Source organism: Neolamprologus brichardi, chromosome 11 (assembly GCF_056152115.1).
Source record: "Neolamprologus brichardi isolate AB-2024 chromosome 11, ASM5615211v1, whole genome shotgun sequence".
Classification (NCBI taxonomy): Eukaryota; Metazoa; Chordata; class Actinopteri; order Cichliformes; family Cichlidae; genus Neolamprologus; species Neolamprologus brichardi.
In genome coordinates this window covers 30,402,309-30,414,372 of record NC_142114.1, presented here as the reverse complement: position 1 = coordinate 30,414,372, position 12,064 = coordinate 30,402,309, and the positions used below count along the sequence as shown (strand labels likewise).

Sequence of the window (12,064 nt, the reverse complement as noted above, 5' to 3'; positions counted from 1 at the left end):
ACACACAGGTTACAATGTGTGTTCCTCTCCTGTGCTCAGGTTTACAACCTACACTCAGAAAAATTATGGTTCTTAAATGGTTCTTCAGATGTCTTCATGGTTCTTTAAATAACCATCATACATCAAAGAACCTTTTTATTTTGTGGATGGTTCTTCAGCTATTACAAATGGTTCTTTAAAGAACAAAAGGTTCTTCATCCTTAGCAATCTAAGTTTGATGGTGTAAATGGCATAAATATTTATTCACTATAACGAGGCTGCGAATTATACTGTGTGTTTTCTTTGTGTGCATGTGTGTGCGAAGGGGGAGGGCGGGTTACCTGGCAATTACCCTTTAAGAGAAGATGGTAGGAAACTGAATATTCAAATAAAAGTTAGAAATATTTGCTTAAAAATATACTGGTGGGGGGGGGGGGGGGGAGCCTAAAGACCCTAACCCCCCCCCCCCCCACACACACACACCCCTAACCCCGCAAACCCATTATGAATATGGTGAGTTAACAAACAGTAGACATAATACACACATTCAAATACTGTACTTTAGTTTTAAATTTTAATAAAGCATTACTATTTTCTACTCCAAGGCATTACTTTTGAGATTATTATATATTTTTGAAAATATAGCATAATGATAATACTAGTTATTGTAAACTTTACAAACCACCCAGCAGTATGTAAAGTCATATTATAAAATACAAGTAAATAACAATTGCAGAACAGAATGTCAGTGTAATGAACACACACTTCGTTTTGACAAAGCGCACTGCTTAGGTAAATGATCTGAGTAGTTGTTCATCACTGAGCAATTTGTTAATATGTGTTTCGAGCCAAATAAATGACAGGGAGAGAGAGTGACGTCAGAACACGTCATACTATAACCTCCCGGGGGCGGATGCAGGGGTCAGTCGTTGGGATGCGCATGCGCAGACAGAGTGCGCGAGCGGCGGGCCTTGACCTTTCGGGAAAAAAAAACTCTTTCTCACGGACGGTGACAGCGAAACGGATAACAGTCTTCAGTGCCTGCTGGTCTTTGAAGCTCTGGATTCTGGGACTGTTGGAAAAGGTAAAACATTTTCACTAAAACCTTATTACTGTTTTGTTTTTGTTACTCGTCATTGTAGCTTGCTGTCAATGTTTTGCTAACAGTAGCGATTAGCTAGATACGTTAGCCGTTGACGTCAGCGCAATTCAGTATCCGGTATACAGAAACTGTTTTCCTAACAAAACCACTGTTATAATTAAGTGAAGGTGCTCCCGGCTAATTTGAACCTTTGGCTTCTAAAATATGTGGTTCAATTGCGTGCTGCGTACATAACCTAATATCAGCTAGACCGAAATTAAAATTTAATATATTGTTAAAGTCACTAAAATGGCGCCTGAAGCCTGTTGTGACGTGAGCTCTGTGTCTGCTCTAGAAACTGAAATTCTGTAGATCTGAGCCGTACATTAAATACTCACATGACCCTGTACTTTGAATTCTGTATGAGCTGTATAAACTACAGCTATGCATAAGTGTTTTGAATGAATAATTAGATTGGATAACTCTTTATTGTCTAATCTAATTATATAGAAATGTAACATGAGAAGGTGTGTCTTTGACTGTTCCTGTATAACTTATTTTTGGACTAGTTGACAAGTTATGCTCCGGTCATTTGATGTTTCCAAGATAGATGTTCTTTTGTAATATAGTTAAATTTTCTTTGTATATTTCATTTATCCACCATCATACATCATACATACAAGCTAAGAAGAGGTCGTTATACTAACAAGAGGTATCAACGCTGGGCCAAAGTTCAGCACATGGTTAAAGTTTGTAATCCAGCCAGGGTGTAAATATCACTCAGCAGCCAGAGCTGAAGCAGGTAGCATCAACACATAAATCTACTCTACCGGCTTAAATCACAAGACCACCTCTGACCAAAAAGCGGTAGATTTTTCTTGTTTGCACAAATTAATCCAGATTCACATTAATTGTGTTCACAGCTCCAACAAAATGAGGAAGAGGAGAGGGAGAAACACAATTAGATTGAATTACAATTGGATGGAAGTCAAGGACAAAGAGAAGGAAGCTTAGGATGAGGAGGAAGAGAAGCAGCAGGAGCATATTTAGGGATCCCTATGATGTCATTGAGGTTTGTTTCATTAATATGGTCCTCTCACAAAGAAAGATGACTTGTTTTAGTTCACCTACTTCCTGTATTAAATAGTGATGTGCAAAACGTTGTGAAAAACCATGGAGGAGCACGTATAGTGCATCTGCAGGTAAATGAACATCAAATCTCTAAGACAGACTGAAATCTGTATATTTATTACCCTTATGATAAAACCCATGTCAGCCATTGGTTTATGGACTTTGTATTTTGAAGCCTCAACATTTGCTTTATTGCTGTTGCTATGTTGGAACCATATTAGGATGAGGGATCAGAATCTGGAGTCATGCACACTATTGTTTCATTTAGTGTGTATCCATAAGATTCGTACAGCAGATCCAAGTTGTGCCTTGAAAACAGGAAAGTCGTCTGCATAGAGGAGAACTTTAATAGCAGGCTTGTACAAAGTGAGGCTTTGTGCTCACATTTGCTGCAAACACTCGTTTTACTTCTGTCACCCTGTTTTGATGCAGAATTCACTTGAAATCAGGCAAGAACTGGACTTGTTTTTTATAATGTGTTCTTGTGAATTGATTGCGTATCGCATATGTTTGATTTGACTTTCTGCAAGACAACAGTCGTCCGCTGGCCAAAAAAGTTTTCCAAATACCTCCACGTGATCTAGCCTGGATTTAGAAAAGAATAGCAAAAAAATCTGCACCTCCTGCTTCAGGTGCAATTTGTGTTTCTGTGTTCAGAGGCGAGAGGGGAGACCTCGGCTCATCCAGCTGGAGAGCCTGACCAGGAGGAGTCGAACATTAACTCAGCTCTTCCAGGGCACCCTGCAGACTCGGCTGTTGGCATCGGCGAGGGATGACGTGAACGCCAAACTGGAGTCCATCACAGGTCAACTGCAGGTATGCGAGTCAGACCTTCTGAGGAGGGTTTCACTTTTCTCTCTTCTTTATAATTGACTCTTTTCTCTCTCTTTCAGCTCCTTGTCTCAGAGTGGGAGGGATTTGAAGCACAAAGGGAGGAGCTTGTCGTTTGGTTGGCTGATATGGATGTCCACCTGAGTGAGGTTGACCAGCTGACAGGAAACACCAGTGAAAAACTGAAACAACTGCAGGTGGGGGCTTGTTTTGATATGACATATATTTGATATGATATATACGTCAGAGACATCATCCTAAACTGGACTAACAAAGGACCATGAGTACAACATGAAACATACATTACATAGCGTAAGGCTGAAGTTCATTGATCATTTTAATCACAAACTTGTTGTTGAAATGTTTTTACTGAACATGCAAACATCTGCTGGTGAAAATGTGTTGATTTATTGGTCTGTTATGAAGCTATTGCTATTTCTAATGTGTTCTTATCACTTTCTGATGTTTTATTAATTAAACAATACATGTATTAATTGTTGTGTTATCTGTAGATATAGTATTTATATATATTTATTTATAGTATAGCAAATATATTTAATTATTACTGTTTAAAACACTAATATGTGACATGTATTAGTAGTGATGTTGTGCTGATGGTTAAAATGCCTTTTTGTCTTTTGGTAACTACAAAATGACAATAAACCATTAATATATGTTTATGCTGTGCTCGTATTTATTTTACCCTACTCAAATTCAATTTATGATACATTTTATTTTGAAAGATTTAAAATGGTTCTTTAAAGAACCATTTTTAAAAAGGTTCTTTGAAAAACCATTAAAGGTGCCCTAAAGAACCATTTCTTGATGGTTCTTTAGGGTACCTTTAAAGGTTCTTCAATGAACCACTGAAAGAAATGTTTCTTCAAAGAACCATTGTTTGAAAGGTTCTTTGTGGCACCAAAAAAGGTTCTTCTATGGCATCAGTCTAAAGAACCACTTTTGGTTCCAGTTGGCACCTTTATTTTTCTGAGTGTAACTGCTCCTGAAGGTTTTTCATGTTCGAAGTAGAATAAAGGGCCATGCTCCAACTGATGTTCAGCCAGTATTTTAATCTTCTTTTCACCAGCAAACACCGTGAAAAACTGGTGAAATGATCAATGAAAAACATGGATATTACATCAGCAGAACAAAAAATTACAACTCAAATAAAGCATACACACAAAGTAAATGCACCAACATACCGTGTGCGCCTTTCTACTGAACATTCATGAGCAATTGTAGTCCATATCTTCTATATTTCCACCTTTTACACAAGCCAGCCTTCTCTTTCTGGCTTGAGCCTTCAGTCTCTGGTGACATTTGCTCTTAATTGAGCATCACGCCAAAGCATGCGCATCACAAAGCGCCACACTCAGGTCCACCAGTAGGTGGCGACAACACAACATGAATCCAGATTAAACACCAAATTTTGAACATTGCAATCACATAATAATTACATTTCAATGCGACGGCTACAACAGGCTTGCCCCAGACTCCCATCTCACCTCTAACAGAAGGATCCAACTTTATCGAGGTTTGTGTGCTTCACCTACTATTTATACCTGTTACCTTTACCTAAGTCCTAAAGTGTATCTTTATTTCCACACAAACTAGGACAAAGTGTTTCTAGCAGTGGGGGCAACGCCAACATAACCTGGTCACTGATGTTTCTCCAACCTCCACCACAGGTTCAACAGTGGAAAGAAAACACCTCTTACTGCTGCACGATGGGAGTTTCTTCACACTGTAACTGTTTTTAGAGATTACGTTAAAAACAGTGACAGCGTTTTGTAAGAAAGGAAGTTACTTTAAAAGAGGGAGTTAGCAACTTTACAAAACAGAGTCAAAGAGAAAAGAGTTGCTGAAATAAAAGGAAGTTTGTCTCAATGTCACTTTCAGTCACAAACACCACCAGACAACTGCTTGTTAGCCATCTCTCTCTCTCTCTCTCTCTCTCGCTCCAGCAGAAGCAGCAGAAGGTTAAACTGAAGGACGTCAGCAGAGGACTGAGAATGGCAGTTTGCACTGAAAAGACTCTGTGGAGCTTCATGTTCCTCCTGACAGGTGAGACTGAAGAGATGCTTTCATTCGTTTTTAACCTCCAGAGAAAGACGACACTGTCACAGGAACAGGAAAGAAGAAAGCAGAAGGGCGTCCGAGCAGATTTATTAGTGTAAAAGAATTTATGACCTCACTGTTTCTCTCTTTTTGCTGAAATGATGACGCTGGCTGCACTGCTATAAAACATATTTGCTTTTTTTTAAACATTTTATTTATTAATGGAAAAAAAAAAACAGTTTAAACTTACTGGGACAAATGTGACAAAGTAGCTGCTGCCTGAGCCTAATAAGTGTTGTGTCACCCAGCTGTCAGTGAGTCTTACTTCACTCTGCAGGAGTTCAGAAAACTCTTCTTTGCAGAAATGTTTACATTCAGTCACATTGGAGATATGTACTAATAGTAAGTAACAAAAGTACATTTTTAAAGTAATATTTATAAATGAATCTCAGTCAAAAGAGGTTGAAGAAAGTTTACTTTAACACAATATTACACAATATCATAAACTCTTCGTGGCACAATCCTAACGTAACACACGATTGTTTAAAGCTTTCAGTAGCTGAGTAACTGCTTCAATATTTAATTTTGCGATATAAGTACAGATAGACGTATAATTTCATTTACAGGCTGTACATCCTCAACTCATCTGCTCGTATGTCAGGCCGGAGATGTGAGGGAGAACAAACGCTGGTGTGTGAGGAAATCGATAGTCGATAATCGATTTTGTTGGTGTACAATAATAAGTCCATGGTTTGAACATCCTCAGCTCAGCGCCCTCCATACTCGATAAACCACATGGCCTGACGTCCCCGTGTAGGCCTTTCAGTGTCATAGCGACCACTAGATGGCACTATCAGTGGCCCACTACCTTAACAGTGAACCATGCAAAGAACATGTGAGCTTTATTCGTTGGAGATTATGTATCAGAATTTCAGGAGCAGGACCACGCCTCTAAACACGCCCCTTCCTGTTGTCATCTACAGAGGTTTCCCCAGTTCTGCAAGCTGATCATTCTCGTTTACGTGCCCCACCCTCCATCCTTGGAGGCCTTCCCCAAACCGCAGCTCAATTCATGTCCAAGCATCACCTTCACCTACTCAAACACTGTCAAACCTAAAATGAGGACGTGGGCCCAGCGAGTGAAATGATGGTTTGCATGTTTAATACGTGTTGTGTTCATTGGAACACTTGCAGGATGTTACGGTGGGCTTCAGCATGTGTTAGTGCGTCAGTAGTTATAGTGTGAACATATAATTACTTCTATACCATCTGTTTCCAGGTGCTGTGGGTCAAACTGTGATCTATCCTTTCACGTCTACCTGTGCTGTCAGAGGATCCACTGTCACTCTCCCCTGCACCTTCACACCTCTGAAGTCTTTCAGTGATGGTCGGAGAGAAGTTCCTCTAAAGATCGTCAGAGTGCGCTGGTGTAAGAACCATACAGTCTGTCAGGGCCCCACTCCATCTGTGTATGACAGTAACTCAGCAAACAACGATCCTCGTTATCAATATCTGGGAGACATGAAGACAAACTGCACTTTACAGATCAGAGATGTTCAGCAGAGAGACCACGCAAGCTTTCGCTTCAGGATGGAAGCTGATCATTATGAAGGACATTTTACTAACATGACAGGAGTGACTGTCAGAGTTGATGGTGAGAGAAAAATGTCCTGACATTAATAATAAAAAACATAAATGAGCGTTCAATGAAACTAATGAACACTTTGATTTTAGATTCGACTAAAATGAGAATAATCAGCTCCAGTAAAGATAAAAAGTTGAGCAGAGGTGAAACCGTCACACTGCTCTGTGCTTCAGTCTGCACTTTCCACCAACTGGAGGTCACCTGGTTCAAAGATGGCCACGCCCTCTCAGACACTGGCTCCTCCCTCCGTCTCAGCCCTCTGACTGCAGAGCATTCTGGGAACTACACCTGTGCTCTGAAGAGCATCACGGAGACTCTCTCTGAGCCGCACAGCCTGCAGGTGGAGGCAGAGGAGCGACAGCCTGGTATCTTTTTCAGATATTACACAAACTGTAAATACACTGCAGGCGTTTCTCTAATGCACAGCAGAGGATGTCAGTCAGCAGAGCACTTTATAGAGCAGAGAGATTCAAGCATACTTCTATTCGTTCATGGATATTCGGTGTAAAGTAGCCAGAGTGTGAAAGATAAAGGAGAAGCGAGCCTCTAAAAATGAGCTTCAGCTGCTGTTTTTTTTTTCTCTTTTCTTTTTTTTTTTCTTTCCAGGGTCAGAGAGGGTCAGGAAGGGTTTTGGCCTAGCTAGTAAACTCATGAGTCACATAAGACTGCTGTATAAAAGTAATGCAGTGAAACTGCAGGATTGTGAGATTTTTCAGCAATAGCATGATGGCAAATGTGAAACTGCTGATGGTGAACTGTTACAAAATCATTATTCAAATATGTAGTCTAGCCCGCAAGTATGGTTAATGCGGTAACCATGGTAACACGTACACGTGGCAGCATATGGTAAAGGGGTTTTCCCAAATATACCAAAGACTGGCAGTGACTTAAGTCAGTGTGCTGAGAGAGTATGTCATCAGTTTTTTAACAGATCACCAACTAAAGGTGAGTGAAATTTAACCATCCAGCAGTTATTATTCTATGGTATTCACTATTTAATTATAAATGGGGTCTAGGTGCAGTCTCAGCTAAAAATTGGACGAAATTAATCGTCACTTCAAACGTACAACTTTGTTTTTTTTATAAAGAAAAAAAAAAGGCGACTCGTGAAAGTCAACCACTTGTGCAAAACCATGCTGAAATTATGACTACAGCAGTTGTTGGTAGTTGAGCAAAAGTCTCTTTGTTTAGCTTAAAGATGTCACACCCACTGAGCTGTACTCACCTTCTTTTTGCTTCCACCTAACAGAGTCACCGCCATTTAAGTGTTTAAGAGTATATTCATCACAATATGTTTTTAAAGCCACAAGCAACCATATTTTAATGAAAGTGTGCAGTGCAAAGTTAAGATAATGTTAGCAAGAACTACAAGTTATTAGTTTTTAGGCTCAACTACTTGGATATAGGGAGCGTCTGAGGATAAGAGACAGAGACACATCATATAGCTTATTCATTTCCAGCCTGAAGACAAAGTTGACAGTTGAGCATGTTCAGGTAAAGCGGTAAATATTTAATTGGATCAGAGTTGCTGGTGTTAGCATAGTGTATGGCAGAAAGACACAGAAACATGCTAACAAAGTATTCATTTCTCTTGTAAAGTTGGGCATTTTATTACAGGAGATTGGAACCAGCCTTAAGCGGCCATTCAAGGGGCTGCACTTCCACATTGGTTTGTTCCAACACTGTTTTTTGGACTTTTTGGACAACAAGCAAATGCATTTCTCTCAAGATAAGTCATTACGAGGGTTGATTGTCAAGAAAACATAGACATGAGTCACTCGATGCATTTCGGCCAACAACCAGTGCTGTTTTTCATCATGTGAGGCCGGTCTTGTCCGCTCATTTTCATGGCGGTCTCTCTAACCACTCAGCCTTGTAGAGCTCTTGACAGTACTCCTCACAATACCCATGGATGATACTGGATCAGCAGTACCCATCACCATACACAGTCAAGCGCCCCTTTACTTGTCAGATTGTAAAAGATCAAAAGTCAGAAGAAGGCAAAGAGGGTGAGGGAGACAAAGCGAGAGAGAGAGTGAGAAAAGAAGAGAGTAGGCTTAAAAGGGAGACTACACAGACTTCAGCTGCTGTTTAAAACAAACCACTAATTCAGCCGTTCTGATGAAGACTGTTTCAGAGGCGCCACAGCTGGAAGCCTGGTCACCTCTGGATTTAAACTCAGAGTATTGAACAGTTAAAACGCAGAGAGGCCACGAGGCTGGAATAAGGTCTCAGCAGGTCTGTTATGCAGGGAGGAGTCGCGCTTTGCAGGGATTTAAATGCAATTAAAATATTTAAAAACATTTGAATTTCCACAGTAAGCCAATGAAGGGAAAGAAGACCGGTGTGTGAGGATTTCTAGATGTCTTCATGATAAATTATATGGAAAACCACAAACAACGAAACCATAAATGATGCAAAAATAAATAAAAGTTTACAGTTTTTTGGAGAAAAAGGGGATTTTTGTCTAGTTTGTTTCTTTATTTTAAATTTCCTTATGAATTATTTCTGCTTTTTACAGTTGATGGTAACCTGCCTCTGATAGTCGGCGTGGCGACGGGCGTCCTGCTGGCTGTCATCGCATTCATACTCTTCATCTTCATCATCAGAAGGTACAAATCACACTTTGTGTTTCTTCTACATTTAAATTTTTAACATTTTGGTTTTTAATGTGTAAAGAATCGTAAAGGACACACACACACACACACACACTCCTGGTGCCTATGGTACGACAACTTTTCTCCGTGCCCCTGGTACACTGCGCAGAAACACCTTGCCGCCCCCCCCCCCCCCCCCCCCCCCCCACGCACGCACAGACGCACACACACACACACACACAAACACACACTCTTAGATTCAGACGTTATTCGGTGAAGCTACAGTCTTAAAAAAGCCATTTTTAATTGATGTCTCCAGTTTTCTCAGCATCGCGCTTTCTTTCTCTTTGATTCTCTACATTCATGATTTTTGATAGATCTTCTGGTTCCTGTTGACATGACAGTCATATCGTTACAGGAAGCTGGCAGCAGCAGAGCATCAGAGAGCTGATGGAGGCGAGACGGAGCCAAAGGTGAGTTATGATTTCAAAGATAATTTCGGACTCTCGTAGAATATTTCATCTTAAATGAGCACAGAGGGGGAGATTATGATCCGTCTACGTCTACGTGAAATCTAAATGATTGTCAGTGACTGTGATCCTAAACCCAGATGCCCTTTTGATGTTGTTTTCTTTTAATGGTTCTTTGCAATTAATGGTCAAAAACATAATAATAGTTGATCATAACATACTGGTTCATACGGTTAGGCATCGAGCTCGACAGTGATGGCTTTACACACGTCTGTATTTCTGGCTGCTTTCAGCATCCTGATGACATCTACAGCAGCATCCAAGAAGAAAGTCACCAACAGGAAACCAGCCGAGCTGTGGAGGACGTCAGCTATGCCTCGGTGCAGTTCAAACACAGCCATGAGAGGAGCAGGTAGGACAGAAGCTGTTCAGCTGTGAGGAGGGAAAGTCTTTGCTGGATGCTTGTAGTGTTTCAGATTTTCAGGTGAGAAACAGACACGTAAGAAGAAAATCAGAGGAACTAAATTAAAATGAATAAAAGTTACAAACATCATTATTTGTTACTTGTTCATTTACCCTATAAACATAAAACACAGCTAACAGTAGCTACAAACAGCTGAGACATTTTGAAAGATTTATTTATTTTAATAACTGCAGCAGCACGAGGACCATAAATAACTGAGTTAAAATAAGCTCTTCTTACATCTCATGTGATGAAGTTGTTGACTCACTGAAAAACTGCCGATTTGATGCCATGCTGTGATGCATTCTGGGACTCTGGGTTTTCTCTTTGGTGTGTAAAAGTTGTTGGACTTCTTTTACTTGGTGACTGTTTTTAGGCTTCCTATTAATTCTTAGTCTTGGACTTTGTTGCTTGCAGCTACTTGCTCTTTATTTTTTCACATATGGAATTTTCTAATCATTAGAATCAGAATCTTTATTGTCATTGTAGCAACAAAGCATTAAACAACAAAATAGAGACACAAATCTGCAAAAGAAGAATAAAAGTTAACAAAAAACATTACAGTGGTGTAACTGTGGTGCAGGGGGCTCAGCCCTGTTGGGAGCCAGATGTGGGCGCTCACTCTAACCCCAGATGTTTTTATGGCGCTCATGTGGAGTTTTCTCTTGGTTTTCACAGGCACGTGGAGGAAGTCGATAATGCCGTTGTCTACTCTTCACTAGCCAGTCGAGGCTGAAGTCACGCTCTCACCCACAGAACTGAAAGGAGCCACGTTGACCACAGGAGAAGCTGCAGGAAGCTCTGACCTGCAGCACTTTGTGATGATCTGCTGCAGTCTGACTTTCATACAGCAGCAGGCAGCTCGCTGCGATGATCAGATTCCTCTCCTGAAAGCTCTGTGGTGCAGACAGTTGGATAAATTCATAAATGCAGCTTTATGTCCACCCTGCCTGGGGGGTACGTGTTGGTTTGGCAGCTGCTTCTTGCAGGCCCGGCAGAGGAATCATGCTTTGTTCAAGATCAGCGTCTAAGCTCGATGTGTCTCTACTGACAGCTCAGTTGTTGGGTGTGTCTGCCTTCTGGGTTTTGTTTGCTGTCTGGTTTGTTTTCTCACACTATGAAACATCACATTCACGTACAGCACTGAGTGTACCGAGCTCTGTTGTCAGGGCGCTCAGTCTGTGACGCAGCAACTTTATTTTGTATGTTTGATTTCTTATGATGTATCAGAGTAATGGTAAGTTCGTGTGTTATTATCAGTATGTCTTAGTTAGGTTTTGTTTAGATACAATTTCATCCATGCTCCCCTGTGTATGTGTTGTTTTCTGTTTCCTGTGAAAGTCTGTCTTGTCCTCCTGCATGATTTTTAGTTATATCTGTGCTTCGTTCCCCTTATCTGTTTCCATGTTCCTCTCCTTGTGTTTCATTCAATCTTCCCAGTCTGCTTTATGATTCATGTCTGTGTTTCCCACGTCCAAGTGTCAATCAATCAGTCTTGTGTTTCCATGTTCAGTGTGTTTAGTTTTGCTTCCCCTGTGGCATCGTGTTCATTTGTGTCAGCTGTGTTTCCAGGTGTTTCCACTTCCCTCATTACTCTTCTGGATAAGATAAGATAAGATAAGATAAGATAAGATAAGATAAGATAAGATAAGATCCATACCTTGGATGTTCAGTGGTGGCAGTGGAGGATGTTTGTGCCTGTGGAGGTCTACCACCAGCTCTGTGGTGTTACTGGTGTTGATCTGGAGGTAGTTCTGCTGGCACCAGTCCACAAAACCATGGGTCAGTTCTTGGTACTCTTTGTCGTCC

The 12,064-nt window shown here is 40.6% G+C and overlaps 1 protein-coding gene across 2 annotated transcripts; it reads left to right on the top strand.

Moving 5' to 3' along the window:
• Positions 1–1,992: 1,992 nt before the first annotated feature.
• Positions 1,993–11,032, top strand: LOC148100726 (uncharacterized). 2 transcript variants are annotated; one of them, XM_087848547.1, is made up of 10 exons: positions 1,993–2,132; positions 2,849–3,007; positions 3,085–3,219; positions 4,990–5,086; positions 6,360–6,734; positions 6,815–7,090; positions 9,247–9,337; positions 9,741–9,795; positions 10,086–10,204; positions 10,934–11,032. In XM_087848547.1, exons 1-10 carry the CDS (start codon positions 2,076–2,078, stop codon positions 10,989–10,991), a joined length of 1,422 nt encoding a protein of 473 aa, XP_087704673.1. In that variant the 5' UTR covers positions 1,993–2,075; the 3' UTR covers positions 10,992–11,032. The 2 variants fall into 2 exon arrangements, with proteins under 2 accessions (XP_087704673.1, XP_087704672.1); XM_087848546.1 differs by having other exon boundaries at positions 4,987–5,086.
• Positions 11,033–12,064: the final 1,032 nt, after the last annotated feature.